This window comes from Nematostella vectensis, chromosome 6 (assembly GCF_932526225.1).
Source record: "Nematostella vectensis chromosome 6, jaNemVect1.1, whole genome shotgun sequence".
NCBI classification, from domain to species: Eukaryota; Metazoa; Cnidaria; class Anthozoa; order Actiniaria; family Edwardsiidae; genus Nematostella; species Nematostella vectensis.
In genome coordinates this window covers 16,256,518-16,284,232 of record NC_064039.1, presented here as the reverse complement: position 1 = coordinate 16,284,232, position 27,715 = coordinate 16,256,518, and the positions used below count along the sequence as shown (strand labels likewise).

Below are 27,715 nucleotides of genomic sequence, written 5' to 3'. Positions count from 1 at the left end.
ATTAGGGACAGACAAATTGATATCGGACGGGCAGGTATCATATTTTTTTCTTATCGATATTTCCTATCCGTGCAATGTGCTTTTAGACAAGGATTGCTTCATCCTTCTTTTATTTCTTGAGATTTTAGACGCTAAACTTTTTTGAAGGGGGGGGGGGGGGGAGGGAGGTGTGCTATTTTCGTTACCAACCCGTCAGATATCAAATGGAATGTACTAGGTAAGTGAAGAACCATTTTTGTCTACAGTCCATTCTGTCGCCTCTTGGCCTTGGGCCACTTTTGCACCGGAAGTGACGTCGCGCAAGCGCAGGCGCAGTGAACAAACTGCTATAAAGAAGACAAAGAGGAGGAGGACTGGGGGAAAGTGGGGAGCGCCTCAGTAGACGTAACCTCCTTTCAGGGGAGGGCACGAGAAAGAAAAAAAAAACGAACTTTAAATTATATACAGACATCACAAAATTATTCTTATAGCCCAATTAATCTAAGATTTATTTAATGAATTAGATATACATGAGTCATGGATGCAAATGACTGGAAATGCATGTGCACGTTCTGATTGCTTCCAACCACCTGTCTAACCACAAATAGCACACGTGTCAACTTTGTGGCTCCAAAGAGAGTGTAAACAATTGGCCTTGGTCTTAGTGGAGGAGGTTAGAGACAAGGGACGTATATATGCCGGGCATTAGCCGCCTTGGGCCGTGTAACGTAATGTTGAATGTAACGTAATGTAAGTGTGCTTTAGTGTTATGCTATCTTCATAATGTGTTCTGTAATGTCATAAGTGTAATAAATCGATAGTAAAAATGGGTGGCAAAGAGTGAGTGGCATATATGTATTCTCTTTCAGACGACATTCGACGGTCATTCCAGCAATATACAATGTGTGAGAAACATCCAATCATAGGCTGATTTGGGAAAGCAATCCGATTAACCATTACGGCGAACAAATGTAAATGAAGTGCAAAACTTTGTTTTTAGAGAGTTGTTTCAAGGTTTCTTCACACGGAATTTGTCTTCTATTATTAAATGAAATCCGTAACAAATGGAAACCCTTTGTTTATTAACAATTAGAGACAAAACCTTTTGTAAACGACATCTAAAAAGCAGTAATACAATTTAGAAGAGGATATTAAAGTCACTATACTACGTAATTTAGATTTCTATCTAAAACTGCATTTGGGGCGTTCAATTTTCCAAAAAGTTTTCTTGCTGATTGAAGGTGTTTTATCTACATGTTCTATACTACAGTTACGCTATATTTTCTAAAATTTGCAATCGTATAAAAACCATTTACCGCACCAACGGCCCCCATGATCTTTAGCGGGAGTCGTGGAGTGAAACTCCGGGCAAAGCGGCCTTTGACTGTAACAGTGACTGAAGATTGTGTGACTTTAAGTGTCACGGTGAACCAGGCGTCGACAGGTGGAGGCCCAAGGATGCAGACTGCCTCAGAGTCTCTTGTAAGCACTCCATGTCGTACACATGCGGGCTGCACGCATCGCTTAGCATCTTCTAGTCTGAGAATTACACCGATTACACACTTAGATCAATTCCTGTGCGAGCGATCATCCAAGAACTAACTATTGAAAGGCGGAAAATTAATTGCGGGAAAAACTTTCATACACACACATCATTTAATTTTACGCTAAATATAAGAGCTTTTGCTTTGCATTTGTGACATATTTTATTAGCAAGGGTCATTCTTAGGCTTTTGCATATTTAGGAAAGCCAAGAGAAAGGTTCAGCATACATTATTACAACTTTTCTACTTTTTTTCTCTGAGATTCCAAAGAGCAGCCAACCTCATCAAACGGTCAGTAAATACATGTACGACTACTATAGCTTTTGTCTTGTTTTGAAGTGACCAGGGGGTATGAAACAAAAAACCCACCTAAAGTAGACTACTTCGTAGTTGTTGTTATTGACCATGTTGGAGGTCACCAGCGGGTACATCCGCAAGCTTCCATATAAGGATTTACTGCGCATGTCAACGGTGATTGTGTACCGCTGAACATTTTCATAAAGGGCCTCTGGGGTTGTCATGGAGACGAAGCAGAAGAGTTGTGAGTAGGCGAGGCCTGCGTCAACTTGAATAGTGTTATCGGTGACGTCATGCGACTTGCAGCGATATGCTCGGTACTCTATATATTTGGCGCATCACAGTGTTACAACTAAAGAGAGGGTTATATATTTGGCGCATCACAGTGTTACAGGGGATTTGGGGGTAAAGTTGTGACCTGTGCGAAGTTTTGCAGAAGTGGGTTCATAGGACAGTCTGTATCATGCGAACCTACCTGCTTCACAGCTGCTGAGCGTGTAGTTGGCGGTGCACTCGCATCTGTGCGTGTTACGTGTAAAGTCCACGTGACACACGCGAGTACCGGGAAAAATGCAGCCACATGAGTTCTGTAGAAAAACATGCCAATTAGACCTGATAGTGACCACATGCAAATAAGCCCTGATAATGACCACATATGCAAATTAGCTCTGATAGTTACCACATGCAAATTATCCCTGATAGTGACCAAATGCAAATTAGCTCTGATGATGGGTACCGTCGAATTAGCTCTGATAGTGACCACATGCAAATTAGCCCTGATAATGACCACATGCAAATTAGCTCTGATAGTTACCACTTGCAAATTATCCCTGATAGTGACCACATGTAAATTAGCCCTGATAATGACCACATGCAAATTAGCTCTGATAGTTACCACATGCAAAATAGCCCTGATAGTGACCACATCCAAATTAGCCCTGATAGTGACCACATGCAAATTAGCCCTGATAGTTAACACATGCAAATTAGCCCTAATAGTGACCACATGGAAATTAGCCCTGATAGTTACCACATGGAAATTATCCCTGATAGTGACCACATGCAAATTAGCTCTGATAGTTACCACATGCAAATTAGCTCTGATAGTTACCACATGCAAATTAGCCCTGATAGTGACCACATGCAAATTACCCCTGATAGTTACCACATGCAAATTACCCTAATAGTGACCACATGCAAATTAGCCCTGATAGTGACCACATGCAAATTAGCCCTGATAGTTACCACGTGCAAATTAGGTTTCCCGTGACCAAGACATTTTTGCATACCTCAACTCGCTGGTACAGCACATCATTGGCCTTATCAACCGCCTTCATGTCTGCGGGATGAATCACATGATCTGAGTAGCTGATGTCACACTCTCCCTTCTCTTCCGCCTCTTCACTCTGATCCAATGCGTGATCGGAATGCGGCTTGAAGTTGATTGAAAGGCAACGGTTATCAAGGAAACACAACTGTTCGCACTCAACAGGACTGGTATTGGTAAAGGTGTTAATCACTCGGTTGGAAAGATACTTGTGTCTGATTGGTAGACTGAAGTTGATGACTTTGCCGCATGTGGTATCTGTTGTTTCTGTATAAAGTAGCAAATATCAAGAAGCAAGTGAGAAAAAATGTCCATACTGAAGTCAGTTTATATCCAGGGCTGCACAGGGCAGAGTAGGGGCTACACAAAAAGTTATACTTTTGAGGGTAGGGGCTAGACAAAAGTATATCTTTTTTAGAGTAGCGGCAATACAAAAAGATGTACTTTTGAAGATAGGTAATAGACAAAAAAATATTACTTTTGAGAGTTAAGGCTCAGAGCCGTAGCTGGCCTCGAATGATTAGGGAGGAGCACGATACAGAAACATTGAGGAAATATCGGGGGGGGGGGGGTGCACGATACAGAAACATTGAGGAAACACAGCCACGCCCCTACTGGTTATTTCCTTATAATTTTTGAAAATATTGGGGGGGGCACGTGCCCCCTGCGCGCCCTGTCCCCCATCCCCTGCTACGGCCCTGGGGCTGGATAAACAATTCTATGTTTGCGATTAGACAAAAGTTCTACGTTTCAGGAAAGCGGCTAGACAAACATTTCTATTTTTGAGAGCTGAGGTTAAGCAAAAAGTTCAGATGTTATATTTAGTTAACGTTACATTCCACATTGCATCTGGTAAAAAGCTTTCTGAAAGGTTCCTGAAAGGCCAGATAAGAGTTATCTGTAGATAAATGATTATCCACGGATAAATCCTGAACAAATCATATACAACAGATAACTTTTGTCCGTAGATAACTTTATCCAGCCTTTCAGGAACCGGCACCCTGTCTGCTTCCAAGAACAAAAGACAATTTGTTGGACGTGGTAGAAGTGTATTATCTTTTTCACAGCCAATTTAAATTTCCTCTTATAGTTGTCGTTATGCACTTTGCATTGCTAAGAATCCAGAAAACAATCCTGTTTTAAAATGCTATTAAATGTATACAGTAGTTTTCCTTACAGTGATTTTGTACTCTTAAAGACCTAACCCGGATCGAAGGCGTTCATATCAAATAATAGCTGTGCCAATATTTCGAAATATTATTAAAGTTGCATTATGAAGCTGTCGAACAGTCCCTTGTCTTTCTGTCAAGACTGTATCTCCTAAGTATTCATCGCCTTTTGAATTCACCCTCTGTTCATAGAAATCCCTAATTATCGTTGGATAAAAAGTGATCATATTTAACAATACTCTCTATTCGCAATCTGACTTGCAAAAATAAAAATAAGTAAAAAAATATCAGCTAGATGTTGATCGGGCTATTCCACATTTTCGGCGACCTGGCGACCTGTGTGTCACCCCCGCCGGATCGGGTCCTCCTGACCTCTGCTAACTTTATCTGCTTCTTTATCAGAGAATAACTTTATCGTATGATTCAGGAACACAATTTATCTACGGATAGATTTAACTGGGGCTAAAGTGCATATTTATCTACCGATAATTGCTAAGCTTTCAAGAACCGGCCCCTGGCGACCTGGCGACCTGTGTTTTAGCCCCGCCGGTTTAAATCAGCTGAGAAAACACACACGGAGAAATTTTTACTGTGAAATAATGGTTGAAATATGAATTATAAATAAAGAGTTTTATGCTTGTCTAACATTCTCATCCTGCTGCAAAATTACTTACTGTATACAGTATTCAACAATGTGCACACGCACCAGATGTGAACATGAGGCATGAACGATTGAATATAATACGAATGCCTCGGTTTGATTCATTGTTATATCAGTCAGAAATATACCACAAACTATTGCTACCTCCAAGTTGTAAATAATGTGACAGACCTCCGTATAATTCTTTAGCGCTAACAGTGTTGGACTATCTTTGGGAAAGAGCTTTTCTTCTGTGGTGTTCTACTGTCAACACGCTCAGCCGATTCGAGTCCGCCAAAGGAGAGAGCAAGTTAGCGGGGGTCTGGATCTAGCCAACGAAGAGAGAGAACGGGCACACAGGGAGAGCGCGAATGGCGCAAAGTAAACGGACAACGCAGAAAGCTCTGCACAGGAGGGTAATGTCTCAGCACAACCTAGATATTTGGTTATGTTTTCTTTGGTCAATCAGAGAGCGGATTTCACGGTATTTCACGAACAAAACGTTATTATCTAAAAACAATTTCGAGGCGAGGTTTCACTCTAAGGGAAGGGTCATTATTTCTGGGGGGGGGGGGGGCTGCTAAGTTGAATTTTTTTCGGATTCAAAAATTTCGATTTCCAGAACAATAAGAAGCTGAATCCATTAACTTTGTTCATGAAAATTATCGGTCGTTTTCACACTATTTCACCAGAGTGAAAAAAATTCAGGCGAAGTCATGAAAATGCTAGCAAGAGGCCCTTCAGAGTAAGTACGCAGCTGCTTTGTCTTCTATTATCTTTGTTCTACAAAGGAGTTCTCTTGTCTCTATTCTTTTCGTTCTTTGTGTCGAGGTGCGGATATTGTTCATTTGCCCAATCAAATTGCAGCTTGTAAGAGCTGCGTACTGACCCGCCCTTCATACTTATTGATTTAAGTTTAAAGGGGTCTGGGTTCTCCCCACAAAATTTTGAAATTCCAGACTATTAGGAGACTCAGAAATTGATCAGAATACCTGTTCAAAGTATAAAGCCTTCCCCTAAACCCTGTTTAAAATTAAGGCCCTCCCCCAAATCAGTGCTAAAAAATTGCAACCCTCCCCCCCGTTAAATATGACCTTCCCTAACTTTCGTTGATGTTCGTGAAGATTTTGTTCGATCTGATCATTCGATAAACTCCATTTTGTATTTTCACACAACGCTTTTAGTCCTCCAGAAATACAGAACCTCGAAAGAAGACATTCTCTGAGTTTTGCTCTACAGTTGTGTAAAACAATGTAGTCCTGATTGATACGTCGTTTTCAACTCGAATTGATCATAGAAATATCTTCCTTCGCTTAAAATCCTCCACAGACGATAAAATATATCCACTAAAAAAATTCTCTTAAATGTGGATACGTTAATCTGGTAATACAGGTGAATTCCTAGAGTGATTTGTCGTTTTTCTTCGTATACAGAGACGATTTGCTGCTTGTGATATCCAAAATAAAATAAAGCAAACTTAAAATTATCGCGCGATGAGGGGATATTTTCAAAACACAGGGAGTTTGAAGTCAATGATTCTAAATAAAATGAAAAATAAAATGCCATTTTAATGTGAAGATCTATAAACTCGAAACTAAAAAAGCCAGTTCTTGATGGTCATTTTACAGACCAACTTATTTTCGAGGTTTGTGAGCGGTCCGGTATCAGGGGGTCCGTATCTAAGGATACCTGACCTCACGAGAGTCGATCAGAGCGCGCGATTTGATGCCCCGAAAAAAAAAAGTATAACATTAGTTTCTAACGTTAATACCATTTAGACCATTACATTTTAATTTTAATTTTTGTAAACAAAAATTAATAGATAGATAAGATATGCTTACCAAAGCAGGTGGCCTTATGTAATATATTGATTCATTAACTAATTATTGTCAAAAGGCGTTTTAGTTCTTAAACGAGCCCATTAATTCGACGATAAAGCCGTTACGTTCTTCCAATGCAAAACAAGTCCTAGTGTTGACTAATTTAGACATATCTTACGGGTTTGAACCTCACAACAAAAGAATGAAGCGCAGTATGTTCATCATTTAGTTGGTATGTGACTTCACCCAGTTTCCTTGGGGTTTGTTCGTGAATAGCAAGTACACGCGTTGATGTTGTCATATGTGACCCTATTTATTACATTGAAGTGGGACGGCTTGACCAGATGTGTCGGTCTTTTCTATAAACCCTTAGATCTCCTAAAAGAACCTAAATGGACTAATACAAAATTTAACGAAATTCAAGGCAGGTGTCCATATTTATAACGTACTGATGCAATTGCTAATTTGTAGCAAAGGGCGTGAAGTAAAAGGTCTCTTTAAAAGGTCTTTAAAAGGTCTCTGTTTGCAAAATAATGCCATGAGATATTTATTTGTTTTATTTACAACTGCACACTGTATAAGAGGCCATTCGTTGTATAAAATCTAATACCTACTTTAAGTATTATAATTTTCTGCTACTATTAAAGCCCCGTCTTTTCACAGTATTTTTCACAATATTCCAGATGTATTTGATGGACGTTTATTTCAAGAGATGTACTCCCATGGCTTTAAACGAAGGCATTTTCAATATATTTCCATATATGATTTTCTATCCCAGTGAAATCTTATCTAAAAGAAACGAAAGTAGACGCACATGGGAGACATATCTACCGCGACGTAACTCACCAGCATTTTGCAGTAAAGCGGATATCAGGACAAACGCGCCAAAAACCTCGTCTAGCTTTGGGACCATGTTGTATCTAGGGTTCAGATCCTACTGTTAATGTGTTTGTGACGATCAGCTGGATATCCATGGCTACCAAGCACAGTAGTATGTTGCGGTACTATGAGCCCGCGACTCTCGTCAGACACGCGTAGCTCTGCCACAGGTAGCCCGCCCATCTTGACCAGCATTATCGGTCACATAAAACTACAAAACGCAAAAGGATTGCTTGTAGCTTCCGCCACAGCCTATAGGGAGCCAAAGCGCACCAGATGACACGCGCAAATTCTACCACAGGTAATCCGCAAAAGAACTCCAAAAAGAACAGAATCCTCTACTTCTTTCAAATGTCTCATTCGCATTAAAATGCTTCATTAAAAAATATGACATTCAATAAGAGATGGATAATCTATCCTAGAAAGAAAAAGAGAACAATAAACAAATCAAAGGAAGGCATGTGTTATTATTAGCAACAAAAAGGTTTACATCCATTGGTATTTGGAGTTTCATCAGGTTTGTGACATTATAGATGGCAAATTTGATTGTATTTCCAGTAATAAAACTGTCAATCTTGTCTTTTCAAAACAATGCGAGCAATGAGATTTTAAATTCCAATATCGCGGACTGTAATCACAGCCGGAGAAGTCTTGACAAGAATTGGAGCTTGGGCTTCTTGTGCATTGCGCAATTTTGCAGACTTGTCGCAGTTGCATTTTATGACTGGGCTACCACAGGTATCCCAATAAAAAGTAAAAAATGCTCGATGCCAATGCATCCTCGCGCATGTTTTCTTAGCCTTGCCCGCATGTCTATTTACTGTGCTTGAACTCTGTTCATTGAAAAAGGCCAATGACCATTCCTTTGAACAAAACTACAACAAATGGCCTAAAATAGCCTTCCATCATTAAAAAAAACATTTTATTTCCTATTATCAGAGTCAGGCTAGTGCGGGACTACCTCATTAAGCCGTTCAAAAAGCGTCAGAATATCGCCAGAAATACTCGATTATAAGTCCCCGCTTAGAGTTACCGATGCATAACGGACCCGAATTAGTGCGCTCGGTTTGACAACAAAGCAATTTGGAAGCGTTGGGAAAATGTGTAACCTCAATTAAACCTTACGTGCAAACAACGCCAGCATTGCTGACCCAAGTGGTGTTTCCATGGCAATGCTGGCCTTGCTTTGTAGTCAATATAACGAGGCTTTTTATTGTGGTCAACATATGGAGGTTTTTTTATTGTGGTCAACATAAAGAAGGTTTTATTGTAGTCAACATAACGTGGTTCTGTATTGTGGTCAATATAATTAAGCTTTGTATTGTGGCCAACATAGCAAGGTTTTTGGTGTATTGTGAACAACATAACGGTGTTTTAATTGCGGTTCACATAACAAAGGTTTTTACTGTGGTCAGCATAACGAGGTTCTGTAATGGGGTCAACATAACGAAGGTTTGCACTGTGGTCAACTTAACGAAGGTTTGTAATACTGGCGTTGCTTGCACGAGGCGTGATCCATCAAATCAGAATAACGGGAAGGCTGTGCCTACAAATCTCCCCTGTGTGTACGTCCTGATCTTGATCGTCTGCGAGTTGATGCGACACGTGCACTCTTGCCCAGGCCGCAGGTAAAAACAGGCCGTGTACAGGCTGAACTCAAACTCGGGACTGGTACCAAGGAAAAAGCTGCTCACCACTTTATCATAATTGTTCACGTCGAATTTCAGCTTGAGGCCCCTCGGCTAGTGAGGAGAAAGATCACAGGGTATTAACCTATTTCAAATATGTTACACTGGAAAACCATTTGTCGTGGAGTGCCCATGTCAATCGTATGAATAGGGAAGTTAATGCAATTACGTAATTACTGGGATACGTGCCTGGCCGAAGGGGGAAATTTGAATAAGCGCCTCCCCCAAAATAAGCGCCTCCCCCCAACCCCAAATAATCGCCTCCCCCGACCACGAATAAGCGCCTCCCCCCGAATAAGCGCCTCTCCCAACCCCGAATAATCGCCTCCCCCCGAATAAGCGCCTCCCCCGATCCCGAATAAGCGCCTCCCCCCGAATAAGCGCCTCCCCCGATCCCGAATAAGCGCCTCCCCCCGAATAAGTGCCTCGCCCAAACGTGTTGCATGATGGACTTCGATAACCAAGGACGACAAGGACAACATTTTATAATTGGGAGCTTCTTTTGTTATAATTCTGCCATTGCGTAACTAGTCCAGAAACGGCTGCGGGGACGACCCTGGGGATTTGATTGACTCGTAGTAGCCCTTACCTCACTTGTGGATAGCGCGTAATAACCGTGATAGTCTGCATCCCTTCGTTTCTCCTGAAGGTAGAATTGCAGCCAGCTGTGATAGCCCTTGACGATTTTTTTCCCGCTTTTCGAGTCATCATACTTCTCACCCACGAACACGTGCTCAAACCCAGAGGAATCTCGATAGGCACCGCGGTTGTAAAAATAAAACCAAATCTTGTAAAGTTGATCTTCAAATTGACTCTTGAAAAATAAGCAGTGAATCATTGAGTTAGATAGAACCCTTTCAAATAGGACGGGGGAGGGGGGTCAGATATACACCAGCTATATGTACATTCTATCGGCATGGTCCTCATTCATACCATGACTGGAGGAGGAGGGTACACTTGTAATATACATGTTGGACCTACTTGTGTGGATGGGATGGTTGGACCTACTTGTGTGAATGGGAGGGTTGGAACTACTTGTGTGGATGGGATAATTTGACCTACTTGTGTGGATGGGATGGTTGGACCTACTTGTGTGGATGAGATGGTTGGACCTACTTGTGTGGATGGGATGGTTGGACCTACTTGTGTGGATGGGATAATTGGACCTACTTGTGTAAATGGGATAATTTGACCTACTTGTGTGGATGGGATAATTTGACCTACTTATGTAAATGGGATAATTTGACCTACTTGTGTGGATGGGATGGTTGGACCTACTTGTGTGGATGGGATAATTTGACCTACTTGTGTAAATGGGATAATTTGACCTACTTGTGTGGATGGGATAATTTGACCTACTTGTGTGGATGGGATGGTTGGACCTACTTGTGTGGATGGGATGGTTTGACCTACTTGTGTGGATGGGATAATTGGACCTACTTTTGTGGATGGGATGGTTTGACCTACTTGTGTGGATGGCATGGTTGGACCTACTTGTGTAAATGGGAGGGTTGGAACTACTTGTGTGGATGGGATAATTTGACCTACTTGTGTGGATGGGATGATTGGACCTACTTGTGTGGATGGGATGGTTGGACCTACTTGTGTGGATGGGATGGTTGGACCAACTTGTGTGGATGGGATAATTGGACCTACTTGTGTAAATGGGATAATTTGACCTACTTGTGTGGATGGGATAATTTGACCTACTTATGTAAATGGGATAATTTGACCTACTTGTGTGGATGGGATGGTTGGACCTACTTGTGTGGATGGGATAATTTGACCTACTTGTGTAAATGGGATAATTTGACCTACTTGTGTGGATGGGATAATTTGACCTACTTGTGTGGATGGGATGGTTGGACCTACTTGTGTGGATGGGATGGTTTGACCTACTTGTGTGGATGGGATAATTGGACCTACTTTTGTGGATGGGATGGTTTGACCTACTTGTGTGGATGGCATGGTTGGACCTACTTGTGTAAATGGGATAATTTGACCTACTTGTGTAAATGGGAAAATTTGACCTACTTGTGTGGATGGGATAATTTGACCTACTTATTTAAATGGGATAATTTGACCTACTTGTGTGGATGGGATGGTTGGACCTACTTGTGTGGATGGGATAATTTGACCTACTTGTGTAAATGGAATAATTTGACCTACTTGTGTGGATGGGATAATTTGACCTACTTGTGTGGATGGGATGGTTGGACCTACTTGTGTGGATGGGATGGTTTGACCTACTTGTGTGGATGGGATAATTGGACCTACTTTTGTGGATGGGATGGTTTGACCTACTTGTGTGGATGGCATGGTTGGACCTACTTGTGTAAATGGGATAATTTGACCTACTTGTGTAAATGGGAAAATTTGACCTACTTGTGTGGATGGGATAATTTGACCTACTTATTTAAATGGGATAATTTGACCTACTTGTGTGGATGGGATGGTTGGACCTACTTGTGTGGATGGGATAATTTGACCTACTTGTGTAAATGGAATAATTTGACCTACTTGTGTGGATGGGATAATTTGACCTACTTGTGTGGATGGGATGGTTGGACCTACTTGTGTGGATGGGATGGTTTGACCTACTTGTGTGGATGGGATAATTGGACCTACTTTTGTGGATGGGATGGTTTGACCTACTTGTGTGGATGGCATGGTTGGACCTACTTGTGTAAATGGGATAATTTGACCTACTTGTGTAAATGGGATAATTTGACCTACTTGTGTAAATGGGATAATTTGACCTACTTGTGTAAATGGGAAAATTTGACCTACTTGTGTAAATTGGATAATTTGACCTACTTGTGTGGATGGGATGGTTGGACCTACTTGTGTAAATGGGATAATTTGACCTACTTGTGTGGATGGGATAATTTGACCTACTTGTGTAAATGGGATAATTTGACCTACTTGTGTGGATGGGATAATTTGACCTACTTGTGTGGATGGGATGGTTGGACCTACTTGTGTGGATGGGATGGTTGGACCTACTTGTGTGGATGGGATGGTTGGACCTACTTGTGTGGATGGGATGGTTGGACCTACTTGTGTGGATGGCATGGTTTGATCTACTTGTGTGGATGGGATGGTTGGACCTACTTGTGTAGATGGGATGGTTGGACCTACTTGTGTGGATGGGATGGTTTGACCTACTTGTGTTAATGGGAGGGTTGGACCAACTTGTGTGGATGGGATGGTTTGACCTACTTGTGTGGATGGGATGTTTGGACCTACTTGTGTGGATGGGATGGTTGGACCTACTTGTGTGGATGGGATGGTTGGACCTACTTGTGTAAATGGGATAATTTGACCTACTTGTGTAAATTGGATAATTTGACCTACTTGTGTAAATGGGATAATTTGACCTACTTGTGTAAATGGGATAATTTGACCTACTTGTGTAAATGGGATAATTTGACCTACTTGTGTGGATGGGATAATTTGACCTACTTGTGTGGTTGGGATAATTTGACCTACTTGTGTGGATGGGATGGTTGGACCTACTTGTGTAAATGGGATAATTTGACCTACTTGTGTGGATGGGATAATTTGACCTACTTGTGTAAATGGGATAATTTGACCTACTTGTGTAAATGGGATAATTTGACCTACTTGTGTAAATGGGATAATTTGACCTACTTGTGTAAATGGGATAATTTGACCTACTTGTGTAAATGGGATAATTTGACCTACTTGTGTAAATGGGATAATTTGACCTACTTGTGTAAATGGGATAATTTGACCTACTTGTGTAAATGGGATAATTTGACCTACTTGTGTAAATGGGATAATTTGACCTACTTGTGTAAATGGGATAATTTGACCTACTTGTGTAAATGGGATAATTTGACCTACTTGTGTAAATGGGATAATTTGACCTACTTGTGTAAATGGGATAATTTGACCTACTTGTGTAAATGGGATAATTTGACCTACTTGTGTAAATGGGATAATTTGACTAACTTGTGTAAATGGGATAATTTGACCTACTTGTGTAAATGGGATAATTTGACCTACTTGTGTAAATGGGATAATTTGACTAACTTGTGTAAATGGGATAATTTGACCTACTTGTGTAAATGGGATAATTTGACCTGCTTGTGTGGATGGGATAATTTGACCTACTTGTGTAAATGGGATAATTTGACCTACTTGTGTAAATGGGATAATTTGACCTACTTGTGTAAATGGGATAATTTGACTAACTTGTGTAAATGGGATAATTTGACCTACTTGTGTAAATGGGATAATTTGACCTACTTGTGTAAATGGGATAATTTGACTAACTTGTGTAAATGGGATAATTTGACCTACTTGTGTAAATGGGATAATTTGACCTACTTGTGTGGATGGGATAATTTGACCTACTTGTGTAAATGGGATAATTTGACCTGCTTGTGTAAATGGGATAATTTGACCTACTTGTGTGGATGGGATAATTTGACCTACTTGTGTGGATGGGATGGTTGGACCTACTTGTGTGGATGGGATGGTTGGACCTACTTGTGTGGATGGGATCATTTGACCTACTGGTGTGGATGGGATGGTTGGACCTACTGGTGTGGATGGGATGGTTTGACCTACTTGTGTGGATGGCATGGTTTGACCTACTTGTGTGGATGGGATGGTTGGACCTACTTGTGTTAATGGGAGGGTTGGACCTACTTGTGTGGATGGTACGGTTAATGATAATCTCGACGCCGACGCCAGGAGGAAAGCATGCATTTTTCTGAAGACATTTGTCTGCATCACTGCCTTGAGAAAGTTCCTATTCTCCTGTTTCTCTGTGTCTGTCAGTCTCTCTGTGATCCCGATCTTCATGTAGTAATTGTCAAGTAGATCTAAACATAAGGCATTATTTATGGCCCCGTTCACAACATTTATCCGAATAACTAAAAATATCTCCTAAGATTTTTGTTAGTTGTCTTTGTTTCGGGGTTCTGATAGGGTAAAATAGAAACCCACCCGTATTCTATACTTTTTGTTTTTCATACACTGCGTTCAGTGTCGGATTTATCCCCAATCTTAATACGATGCGCCAATGGATGCGTTGTAGAATAGGTAAAATCTTAATACGATGCGACAATGGATGCAGTGTAAAATAGGTACAATCTTAATACGATGCGCCAATGGATGCGTTGTAGAATAGGTTACAATCTTAATACGATGCGCCAATGGATGCAGTGTAGAATAGGTTACAATCTTAATACGATGCGACAATGGATGCAGTGTAGAATAGATTACAATCTTAATACGATGCGCCAATGAATGCAGTGTAGAATAGGTTACTTTTCCCGCCGCACATTTTCTGAAAATGCTCATTACCTTTGCAGATAGCCACACCTCCCTTTTCTCACCCTAAAGCTTTAAAGGTTCACAGCCTGTAGGTATCTCCTCCATACCCCTCCCCACCTAACAAGTCCCCCTGACCGCCCCCTCCTATTACTAGTCCCCCAAGCCCCATCGCAGGCTCACATAGCACGTACTTATAAATGTGGTATATGTCGGTCCCCGTAGCTTCCACGTGTTGACATACGTGAAGAGGTCTCTCGCAGAGCTATCGACGTACGACTTTGCTGGGTTTTGTTTGTCAATCGTGAAATCTACACCGTACTTCAAACTGTTAGAATCTTCGTTCCACATGTCCTGACATACATCACCGATGTCACTAGTTATCGAGCACCTGTCAAGTCAGAAAAAACCTGTTATGGTCTTCCTGTGTGCTCACTAATATGCTTATTACATGCGCAGGAATAGTCTCCTTGCAGCCGTTTAAACGTTGCGTGACCGAAACTAAAAGCGGCTGCTACCACTTTGATGTTTAGTTGTTTTGTCTTTACATGCAATTATAAAATTAAAGGTATTCGACAGCACTCTATGTTTATGGTATAACTAGAAAGAAGACAGAGAACTGTAGATATTCAGAGAAGAGCAAAAGATTTGCGTTGAACGTATCTAAAGACGTAGTGGCTTATTTCTCGAGCATCCGGGGCATTAGCTTTTCTTCGGATGTTTTACTCAAAGTGTCAGCGAAACCGTCTTTACAAGCAAACTATTTCATAAATAGATTTTAGTTTTGCGTACGTTTGTCTCTAATAGATGCACAGATGACGTCAAAGTGTGTCGTTGACAAAAAGGCAGGGGACTTGCGCTTAGAGATCAATAACAACAATACCAACAACAAATGCAACTTATTTAGAGCTTGCGAATAAAGGCAGAAATTTTTTTCTGAAAAAAGAGTTTATTTTCATTTAAAGATTTTATGTTTTCGTCGTTCTCTGGCAGGACGAGCGTAGTCATTTCTGTGTTTATTTAAGCTTGAATTTGCCACCCTGAAGGTCCCCTATTCCTTTAAAGTTCTTATTACATGATTGACACCTTTTCTGTTGTTCTTTCAAGTCCTTTATTTCACTAAAATTCCTATGAATAATTTACAATCTTTAAGAACGGGGAGGGCTTGATGTATTAGCAGGGAAAAAATGGGGTTTAATATGAATTCATTAAATATAAATAAGGTTAATAACTAGAATACTTATAAAGAGGAGTAGGTTAAACCTATTTTCGAATCTTTGCGGAACCCCGGGTTTCCAATTCTGTCATTGGACATAAACATTCGACAAGGCAAGTACTTCGTGGGTGTCATAACCTTTTAAAATTTAGACGATCTGATCCTAATATCACACTACATGAAGTATATTGCTAAACTCTTCCCTGGACATGATCCATGGTCTCAAAACATGAAAGCGTTCAGCGAAGATATGTACTGGACAGTAATTTTCCATCAATATTTACAAGTCTCATTTGTGAAGAGCCTTGCAGAGCACCCTTAGTATACGTACCAGAAAACCCCATCCATCGTCATGTAGGCAAAACTTGTATTTGTAACCCTCGAAATTCAAAAAATAAGTTCAGTCAAATTTTATGTACCATTTTGGAAAATTATTCCACCAGCAAAGCTAGGCTGTGGTGTGGCTGTCTGAGGCGTCTACTCACTCTTTCCGCTTGTTAATTGTCGTCGACATTACAGTTCTTGAAAATAGATATTTTGCGTAATAAAAATAAGTCGCTCTTCTCCGCTGTCAGTGAGCTCCATTCTCGCAGCGTGCTCGCCCTGAAACTTTGTTAATTTTGATTGGGTACGATTGATCTTATTAGCTTTTCAAATTTGTGAAATCAACCACCAAATCTCCTGGGCTCTCTTGCAGGTCAATAATAACCTGAACCTTGTTTTTTTTTTTTTTTCAAAAAAGTCAACTATTATCGAGTTTTGTCTCTTTTCCCCCAGTGTACATTGTCATGTACCAGGTGTAGATCATGTAATAAGCCAGTTAAATATCTCGGACGTCGGCAGTTCGCCGTATAACAGCCTGAGGGTGCAGTCTCCGTCCTTGGAATTTAACCCTTACTTAATAAACAAAAGAGCATGGTAAATGTATTTTAAAACACGCAAGAAATAGGTATCGCGAACAAAAAAAGAACAAAGAAAATTTAAGAAAAGGGATAAAAAGTAAAATATAGAGCTGCTTGCTCCCGAAAACTCTCTAGTTAGCTGGAGATGGAAATTATACAACTAAAGAAAAAAAAAACGACAAAAGGAAAAAAAAGAACGAAAATTATTTAAAACAGATAAAAAGCATGGCCATAAAGAGAGCTGTGAAATTATTTGAAGTTATCTTAAGATCTAAATACCAAGGAACTTACCCCATTACAGCTTAAAAAGAATAGAGGGCAAAAGTGTATAGAAATTTAATTGAATTTTGAGTTTGAGGTCACAAGAGTTCAATTTATCTAGGTTTCGGTTTTACCGGGGACAAAAATGATGAGTCAGCGAAATGTTCGATTTACTGAGTTTCTGGAGTCAACTGCTATACGGTAACGCTATGTTTAACCAAACGTCTCTTAAAAAAGAAACAACAACAATAAGAACTATGAAAAGAGCATCATTGGTCTCTTAGTTTAAAGAAGGAACGACCTATTTCACAAAGATCTCGACGGCAAGAAAGAGAAACACATATAAATCCCGATAAAATTGAGTGTTTATCTTATCCAGAATATGATGATAAACGTCCACAGTGTTTGGCATTATTATTCATTGAGTATTTATCTGATAATAAGACTACATTCTTCTCCCCTCATCTCTTACCGTGATGCTTGCACCAGTAACACCACCACAACAAGCGCACCTAGACGAAGCTTCATGTCGGCGCTCGCTAATGTTCAACTAACCCAAGCAGTTCCGACTCTTGCATTTATGAATCTCACACTTAAGTACGGCTCCGGCTGAAAAACCTTGGCACTTCAAACCCTTTGTGTTGACGCGTTTAGGCTTTTAGCAATGTGATTCGTGTTTACCCAGAGTGTTCTGGTCCCAGAGAAAGTCACCGTTATTACTCACAGTTATCACTCACTGTTTCATTAGTGAGCCTCAACAAGAGATCCGTTCAAACAGTCGTGTGAAATTTAACACGAGAAGCTACTGACGTGAATCGAAAAAGTTCGAAAGGACTTCGCGATTAATTTGCAGAATACTTAAATCACCGTTTGCCCACAATGATGTAGCAATGTTTTCTATCTTTTACTATTTCCGTCTCTTTACTTAGTTTTTCATCAAACATTCTTTTTCCTCTATCGTTTAACGCATTTTGTTCCGTCTGTCCCTAGTTTAACCTTAATCATACTTCGTGATGTTTACAGCTCCTCCTTTGCTTATCCGCATCCCCCTCCTCTCTTTCTTGTTTTTTTACTTAATCATGAATGAGACTAGACGTTTGAATATCTTTCTTTTCCTTTTTGGTGCTGTAGTAGATTGTGCAGGCGGCACAAGGGGATATAAGAGAAATATTCGCATTCGGCATAATGAGCGCACCTTCCGTTTGCTTCTATAAGCGGCACGACTCACACACATTTGCACAGCAAAAACCACCACGGGCAAGATATTCTGATTTTATTAATACATTTTTACATAATAAAATCCTTGTTATAAAAAAAATGGATATATAATAACAGGTAAAACGCACGGGATTTTCAGCGAGGATTTTGATGTTCACAACTGTATTAAAGGTCCCATTTACAGATAAATAAGTGATAGGAGTTTGGTAATAATGTTGATTACGATTGAAGGTACAGATATTGCGTGACATGGCGTTACTGGTGTGAAAATAAAACAAAGCTACTGATATTGCGTGACATGACGTTACTGGTGTGTGTGGCAAGCCAAGCTACTGATATTGCGTGACATGGTGTTACTTTTAAGAACGACAAGCCAAGACACCGGGTGACTTGGCGTTTTTTTGTGTAGCAACCAGTCAAGGAAAGTATTGTGTGACATTGGTTTACTGTGTGTAGTGACACGTTAAGCCACTTATATCGCGAACACACTGATATTGCATGACACAGAGCGTTACTGTGAAGTGGCCAAAAACGACACGATATTGCGTGACAAGACGTAACTTGAGTACAGTTTTTTGCAAAAAAAAAAATCCGGCCACAGCGTGACCATCCGTATCCATGTCATGATTTTGTGTCTTCAAGACGCATGAATATATTCTCGTAGTCCGCTGGCCAAGTGTACCGCACATGCATCCAAGGAGGAAGACCCTCAGGGACACCTTTGTTCATCCAGATACACACCATCTTATTAGCGTTCCTGCGCTGCATGTAAATACTCCCAAGCATCTCAATCTCGTACCAGACCCTACTCTCCTCTTCCGTGAGGAACACCTTGGGGTCTTCCTTGGGGCGCATCTGGCACATCTTCAGGTACTTCGGTGAGCACAGTACAATAATCTTGGACGAGGTACTGATTTGCTGCTGGGCCCAGCGTATAGGCCCCTCCTGAGGTACTTTGGCAGACATTTTGTCCATGATTACGTCGTAGTCTAGCTCTCGTAAGAAAGATACAAACTTGACGACAAGCTTGACGTATTCGTCGCTCTCGGGGTAGTACGAGATGTAATAGGTGTTCTCTTCCTCGATTATCGTCACTGCAACAAAATAGCGCATACACCTATTTCAAAATACTGTCATGTTGTCAGTGCCAATGGCAAATGACAATTCTCAAATGGCAGTTCTGCTATAAAAAAATACCATGGAACCTGTCAAATTTCTACTAAATGTAGGGAAATGTGGATAATTTCTGTGATTATATTACTACTTAATATCTTTATTCTAACAAATAATTATACTCTTTAGTAGTGATTGGTCTTATAACAGCCATTTGCCATTTTCACTGACGACGTTTATTGCAATATGTGTATACATTAGAGAACTTGCGAGCGTGCTTGAAAACTCTGCAGCCTTTTGGGCGATCTTACAAATAACGAAACAAATAGTCCAGTGCAATTACTAAGCTATTTCTGCAATTCTAGAATTTCAGATTTTATGTTCAATCCGCGCAGGGAAATTTGGTTAAACATAGCGAGTGACATTTTCTTCTATGGCTCTGTGGCTACAAACACGGCAATAATCCCTAGTGAGTACAGCAGCCCATTTTAGTAAATGCATCCTAATTACAGAGCTATTAAACAGCTGCTTCTTATTGCACATATCATCTTTGCTGGGTAAGATGGCTGTACCGCTCAAATGTATCCAATGTTTGCGTTATTGCGCGCGCGGTAAACACAGTCAAAGTTAATTTCAAAACTGAAAGCTATTTTGTACCTGCAAATAAATCATTCGGTTAAACGCGAAAAAAATACAATAAAAAAAACTCTAGATTCGACTTACGAGTGGAGTATTTTATTGCCGCAAAATTTTCAATGCAAATAAGAAAAAATAAAAGTAAAGCCCAAACAAAAGTGTGACGCCAGTGCTTACATTGTGAAGTGGCGGATCTGATTCGTCCACGTGCTTCAGGGGGCAGCTTGCGAATGAGATTAATCCACGCGTCATCACTGGGCGGGCACAGCACCCTTCTTCCCAACCATATCGCTATGGCAACCACCAGCACCACGCCAGACATCACGCCAACCAAGATGGCGGTAAGTTTGTTGAAGGAAACTACCAAAAGAATTCTGAATTTGAGAAACGAGCTGCTTCAGATACCTCGGACATCCAATGTAATGGAAATTGAAATTTTCAATATTCTGGGAACAGTTTCCAACTGCTGAACCGCTTTCTGTCTCCCGTCATTCAAACTAACGGAATTTTATTTGGTGCTTTCTGATTGGTCAGCACCTTGCTGGTAACCTTAAAGATATCTAATCTTAAAAACTTGCCTGTAGTAAAAACTCCCCCCCCCCTCCCCGGGGTCTCTCCATAAGAGCAGACTCTTCTAACTGCTACCCCTTATGGGGTAAGTTTTTCTAATCCCTCAGGGGTATCACGCTTGATCTTATTAATAACTGGACATGGATGTAGTCAGAGAAAGATGTGCTCGATGGTGACGTCCTGAGGACCGCAATTTTGGAAAGTTGAAAAATGTGTTTGTTTGTAGTGTTTAAAGTTAGAAATTGCTTCGGCCACATCTAATGACATATTTTAGGGGTAAGAATTGCTTTTGACCATACCCAACGTGCGATCCCTTAGGTTCAAAATTTATTTCCCGACTATCATCACCCCTTTCTCTTTTTTGGGAGTTCATCAGGGCTTCCGTATTCTCAACAGACCGTGAATTTTGAGTTTTCGCTTCGAAGAAAAACAATAGAAACGTATCACATAGTCGCCGCCGTCGTTGCCCAAGGGTAAGTCGCCGCCGTCGTTGCCCAAGGGTAAGTCGCCGCCGTCGTTGCCCAAGGTAAGTCGCCGCCGTCGTTGCCCAAGGGTAAGTCGCCGCCGTCGTTGCCCAAGGGTAAGTCGCCGCCGTCGTTGCCCAAGGGTAAGTCGCCGCCGTCGTTGCCCAAGGGTAAGTCGCCGCCGTCGTTGCTCAAGGGTAAGTCGCCGCCGTCGTTGCCCAAGGGTAAGTCGCCGCCGTCGTTGCTCAAGGGTAAGTCGCCGCCGTCGTTGCCCAAGGGTAAGTCGCCGCCGTCGTTGCTCAAGGATAAGTCGCCGCCGTCGTTGCCCAAGGGTAAGTCGCCGCCGTCGTTGCCCAAGGGTAAGTCGCCGCCGTCGTTTCCCATGGGTAAGTCGCCGCCGTCGTTGCCCAAGGGTAAGTCGCCGCTGTCGTTGCCCAAGGGTAAGTCGCCGCCGTCGTTGCCCAAGGGTAAGTCGCCGCTGTCGTTGCCCAAGGGTAAGTCGCCGCCGTCGTTGCCCAAGGGTAAGTCGCCGCCGTCGTTGCCCAAGGGTAAGTCGCCGCCGTCGTTGCCCAAGGGTAAGTCGCCGCCGTCGTTGCCCAAGGGTAAGTCGCCGCCGTCGTTGCCCAAGGGTAAGTCGCCGCCGTCGTTGCCCAAGGGTAAGTCGCCGCCGTCGTTGTCAAGGGTGTTCCGCAGGTCTGTTGCCAAGGAGATGTTCATGCGCCCTACCCTGAACTTTGACCATAAACTTTATATTGGTTTATGTTTCCCATATGAAGAGAACGTTGTCGTTTTGGTACCGAAAAAGTACCTTTCCAAAGATATTGACTGAAGATTGTCATAAGCAAGGGTTGTTGTATTTTGACAACAAGTCATAAAGTTAACGAAGCCCCGCGGCACGACCGCCCTAAAATGACTTTTCAAATAAGGAATTGATTAAGGTCCTTAAATAGAACTTACCACGTTTGGCGGAAAGTTTAAGTCAAGGGAAATACTTATAACACTGTCCCGTATGAAAATCATAACATAAAAACATAACACGCATTTGCATTACTAACCGTCAGGTGGGAGAGTTGCGATCTCGAACTTGACAGGATCTGGAATAAGATCACGTGATGAAGCTGTTTTATTTATAGAGTTTGCCTGACGGAATTTTAGGAGGCTCGGTAATTGATCAGAATAGCTGTTCAAAAAATAAGGCCCTCCCCTAAACCCTGTATCAAAAATGGAGGCCTAAGATTTCAGTTGGGAAGGTAGCTAACATTGCTATTTTCTATTTAGGTTTTAACAATAAATGAGCATTTCATATATTTAAAAACAGCAGAATTCACGGGGGAGCATCCCCCGACCAAGAAAAACTTTTCCCCTTGCTTTGTGGTGTTTAAGACCAGCTCCGCCACACCTTGGGGAGGGCCTTAATTTTTGGTCGCCTTTTGGGGGGAGGGTCCTATTTTTGTGCTTTAGATTTTGGGAGGGGCGCAATTTTTTAACCGGAAAAAATACAACTTAGCACCCCGCCCCCCGATAAATCACCCATCAAAATCACCCATACACGAAAGCAAACGAAAGTTGCGTGACAATTACATACCCCTTGGGTTAGCATAAAAGTTAAAGAGATAACTCGATGAATGCGTTGGGTACGTGGAAACCTGTAAAAATAAATACAAAAGATTGATGCAAGAATGGAAGATGGAGATCGAGTAGGATAAAAGACAATCTATGGTTTCACAAAAGGAGAAACTTTAGGACAATAAAAACTAAAGATTTGCCTTGCCTTTGCCTTAGGTTGTCCGTATTTGTTACGGATTTGACTGGGCCATCATGAGGCAAATGGGCTAAAACATGTTTGTTAGAACTCCAGGCGCGTACACAGATACAGGGGGAGGGGGTGTGAGGAGGAATCGCGCAAAACCCTCCCCCTTTGACACCAAAAAGAAGGGGAGCTTACTTTATTTCCCTGTTTTTTTTTTTTTGGGGGGGGGGGGCGCTTATATGAGAACGGTACTGTAAATAAAATTAATAGAATCAAAAAGCCCAAACTGTCGCGATCTCGTACCAATACAATGAATACAATACACCAAAAACTGGAAATCGACTCTGCCAAATTTTCGTCTTTAATAAGACTTCTGTCTTAAGTCTGCCCTGAAGAAGTCTTATTAAAGACGAAAATTTGGCAGAGTCGATTTCCAGTTTTTGGTGTATTGTAAATAAAATTAAGATTTACACCATTCAAGTGGTGCTTTTGTTGGGATATATTTTTTTAGTGGGAGGGGAGGGGCGCTTATTTCAATGAGGACGCTTATTCGAATCATTACGGTATAACTATAATCTCCATGTATTACAATCAAATGATTACTTACGTTCACAGCTAAGCTATTGGGATACTTCCACTCTGACGTGCTGTTTAAAATCAGATATGTTTGGTTCTGAAATTCAAGGTCGGGGAAAGGAAGTTTGACAAGAAGTTTAACAAGATTCCTAATTACAATTATTATGACATAATTAAAGGCCATATAACAGTATAACCTTTCAGAGTTGATACACTTTGTCAATTCTTTATATTTTCATCTTCCAAATGGTATGTGGTTCGTATGGACCCTATAAAACACGCGTTCGCGCGAATAACTCAAATCTGTAATATTAAGGTATTTTGATCAACTATCGGAAAAAAGGCCGTGAACTGAAAGGCCCGGGTCCAGTCATTTGTGACGTAGATCGAAATTACATGAGAAAACATATGCAAGGTAAACCGGTTCCCGTCTTCATGTCTTCTTAGTAGGGTGATTTAGATCCACGACGCCGGCAAGGGGACGCCGCCTCGCGCACGTTCTATTGCACGCGCACGCTGATTTTTGCCGGCGTCCCGTCCTGAAGAGGACGTGAAAAAGCATGAAATGCCGTCCTGAACAGGGCGCGACGCCGGCGAGAAAAGCGTGCGCGAGCAATCGAACGCGCGCGAGGCGGCTTCTTCTTGCCGGCGTCGTGGATCTAAATCACCCTAGTTATTGCTGAAGAACGTTGTGTGGTTACAACTTTTACCGTCATCTTTATATCTCAACCTGGTAGTCAAATGATTATTTAACTTCAGGAAACATAACTGCAAAATTTAGCAGATTTTTTTTAGTCTTTGAATTGTTTTTCATTGTGCGCGCGCGCTGCATTCGCAATAAAGAATGGCAACATTCTCACGAGCGCGCGCTGTTTTTGAAAGCTACAACAAAACGATATTTTCTTTTTTCGCATACAATTCTCGACTTTAAATTATTCTTCCCTTCATTGTGGGTAGCATTACAATAAAAAAACAATTCGCCAATGTTTTGTGGTATTGCCGTCTCTGAATTTAAACGGATTTAAGGAAAATACGTTGTTTCAGATTTTCCCGCCAAAACTTGGAATTATTCCCTCGATTCAATCTCCTTTCGCGCGGCCAGGAAAAATTTTCAAAGATCTGTAGAAAATTCAAATTTCAATAAAATTCAATTCCGTTTCCAGAATTTGAAAGTTTATCTATGCTTTGTTTTGGCTAGATTGATATAAGTGAGAGGTTTTAAGAACTTTAATAATTAAGATAAATACCAACAGAATATCAATGTTAAATTCTAACTAAAGCATGTCAGTAATCAGGTCTCGTGTTCCCATTAAAATATCCATTGAAATTGGATTTTGAATTTTCCGAAAGGCAAAGTTTTTCTTAATGACCTTCCAAATCAATTTCAACTATATAGGCATCTCTATAATTTTTTTTTCAAATTTCCCGAATATAAAGCCAATGGCTATCATCGGGAGTACTCACGCAATAGATCCATCTTCTACTTTATTCCCATTGTTTGCTTGTTTTTTTAGGTATTGAAGGGGCAAAATACGAGAGTTAAGAAATACTCAATCCGATAATCTGTTAGGTAATAGGTAGGGAACTTGTCGCCTCCGGGTTTTTCGTAGCTTAATAATTGTTTTTCTCGGGTAAGTATTTTCCGATACCACATTATTTACCAATATTGTTTTTTTTCTTTCTCTGACAACCAAAAAATCAAGAAACTACTAGTTATCTTTTCTAAAATTTTTACTTATCCGTGACAATCACAGAATCATGAAACTGAAAAAAAAACTGACAAGTAATTTGTTCCCAGTGATTATGATACTAACAGCTTATACTGGCTGATTGATTCTACGGAGATACATTACCTAGCGTGAAACCACAACTTAGCCGAAAAAACGTTTTTTCTTTTTATGACGCACCATTGGAATTTTACGCCTTCGTGATGATATCTATGTCTGGAGACCCCAGACCACCTTGGCAATCCCTCCTCAATCACACTGAGTACACTGAGGTACAACTGAGCCTAAAGACCAAATGATTCTAATTGTGACGTAGGATAGTTACCTTGGCAACCAATCTACAGGAGTACCCCCTCTCCCCCTCCTGCATCCAAAGGACGAGATAGTGGGTCCAGTTGTTCGCCATGCTGTTGTCTAGAAAAGGCAAGATTCGACGCATTTTAACATTTCTTCTACTCGTGATTGTAATTAGTCGATTATTAGGACGAAAAACTGCCCTGTCGCTGGATGATTATGATACGCACTGGATCATGTACTTACTCACTGCACTCCAAGAGATGACCGATGACCAATGGTCTACGTCACTATCGTTCACTCTCATTGATGTTTTCTCAAAGTCAACCCAAATGTTCTTTGGGATACCAATAATATGATACTTTGATGCTGAGAGGAATATATCTTTGCAGCCTGAAAAAAAGATTGTTAAATTTTTTTGCAAGCAGTTGATAATCTAATATATTTTGAGACCTCGGTCACTCAAACCCTTGGAAACTTGAACCCTCGATACCTCAAACCCTTGGAAACTTGAACCCTCGATATTTCCGATATTTCAAACCCTCGATACCCCAAACCCTTTTAACCTCAAACCCTTGGAAACTTGAACCCTCGATATTTTCGATATTTCAAACCCTCGATACTCAAACCCATGAATTTGTGCCCTCCCGATAACTCAACTAGGTTTGATAGTTCTATGAGAATTCAGACGCCTATTTACCCATGTGCGTGTGATTCGTGTGGTTGTGACTGGCTGATCGTCTGTTTCTCCAGTGCCGTGATGATGCCATTGGTACGAGGGGATGCACTGCACAGAAGTAACAAAATGTGAGAGAAACTCAAGAACAAGTGCAGTCATGCATGAGCCCTGGTGGTTTCTTTACTTTTAACGATCCTTATCAGGTCGAGAACAACGATGTTTGTCTGAATACAATGATTCAGAGTTCCCGTGAAATGTACTTTTTAACACGAATCTCATTCGTATTTCTTTATTTAAGAGATCCGCGTCGATCAAGGTAATTAAATCATTTATAAAAATCCACAAATTTTCTCGGGATTTTCCTTTCAAATTTATTTTACCGAAACCCTTCGTATGTCTTTTAGGATTGATTTAGATTCCGCTATTATTTTCCGGGTATTTTCCTGATCCCTAAAACATTCAAACTGTGCTGTAATTTCAGTAGATTCCTTGTCAGGGGAGAGGTTACCAGAAAGCGATAAAACTTTGAAGTAAATACAGTATTAAAAGGTCGCTTTTATACAGCGTCTTGTCTTGTCAAGTTTTCTGCATTACGTCATCGAAAACTTCAACCCTGCAATCCCGATAATATCAATGCTGATCAGGTGATACAAAAATATCGACATTTACATACTAACGCTACCTTCTCTCCGTCTTATACCATCGACTCCTCTTAGGCACTTCTGAAAGCAATAGTAAAATTCTGCTGTCTGAAAAGAATGAAAAAATGTAATTTTCTGTCATTCCGTTAAAATTAATTGAGTATTGAGTTATTTATCAGGCTTTTAGCTGCATACATATTTGTAAGCTCGACTCGTCTCAGCGTTTGCGGACTTCCTGTCGGGAAAGGCTCAAATTATGGACTAATAATCACAAAGATGTAAAGTGAACAGTAATCATAATTACAATCAATAATTTGCTGATTTGAAAGTTTATGAATTCTTAATGATTTTGATGTTGTAAACTACACGACCTACTATCATTCGGACCTTTTTTGGAAAATGCAAATTAGTGTTCTGTATCGCCTCAAATAAATGAATCCATTCCTCGTTAACACAACTATTCACAAATTCATCAGTCGAACCATGAATTTTCCTTACAACAATGATCCAGCGCGTATGCAAACACGTTAGATTCACTACAATGAGTTATCTTTGATATATCACTTAGTCCTGTAACGGGGTAACAATGACAGCTTTGCTTGCCTCAGACCCAGAATGAAGTTTCGAAACCAGTTTCACGCCACTCTTAATGTCCCAATGATAAATAAGACTTACTTCTAGCGTATTAATCTCTTTGTCTTGAGCTTGTATTCTACATGAAGCCGAACAGCGAGACACTAAGTCGGGAACCGAGCTAGAGAGGGAAACGACAGTCGACAGGAAGTTCCAAACCATCAAGCTCTTACAACCTCGCATTCTCTGAATAAACACCAGTCTTAAACAAATCTCGGTTTGACGACTGAGCAATGAGTAATTCTGTTGTATTGGTTACTCTCAGCTTTGAAACATTCTGTGGTAAATCAAGTTCTTTTTTCCTTTGCTGCATTCGTCCGGTGTGGATTACGCAGAAGTTTGGCATACGTCTAAGGGGAGAGGATGTAACGCCATCACACTCCGC

At 40.9% G+C, this 27,715-nt stretch overlaps 1 protein-coding gene across 1 annotated transcript; it reads right to left on the bottom strand.

Annotated features, from left to right (window-relative positions):
• Positions 1 to 461: 461 nt before the first annotated feature.
• On the bottom strand, positions 462 to 27,715 carry LOC5501505. Its single transcript, XM_048729359.1, has 16 exons — positions 27,373 to 27,715; positions 26,739 to 26,805; positions 26,078 to 26,164; positions 25,624 to 25,770; positions 25,409 to 25,497; positions 23,388 to 23,453; positions 22,616 to 22,676; positions 22,086 to 22,124; positions 14,024 to 14,199; positions 9,933 to 10,157; positions 9,182 to 9,397; positions 7,623 to 7,710; positions 3,110 to 3,414; positions 2,296 to 2,407; positions 1,893 to 2,079; positions 462 to 1,518 (listed from the first exon to the last, which is right to left on the bottom strand). The coding sequence occupies exons 1-16, from the start codon at positions 27,511 to 27,513 to the stop codon at positions 1,239 to 1,241; spliced, it is 2,286 nt and encodes a 761-aa protein (XP_048585316.1). The 5' UTR covers positions 27,514 to 27,715; the 3' UTR covers positions 462 to 1,238.

Bases quoted from the DNA above. Each gene is read 5' to 3' on its own strand.
- LOC5501505 (XM_048729359.1), bottom strand. From the start codon at position 27,513: ATGCGAGGTTGTAAGAGCTTGATGGTTTGGAACTTCCTGTCGACTGTC. The intron at 25,771-26,077 runs GTAAATAGGCGT...TCTTTTTTTCAG, and splicing joins CACGAATCACACGCACATGG to GCTGCAAAGATATATTCCTC. The intron at 22,125-22,615 runs GTATGTAATTGT...ATCTTATTCCAG, and splicing joins CTTTTATGCTAACCCAAGGG to ATCCTGTCAAGTTCGAGATC.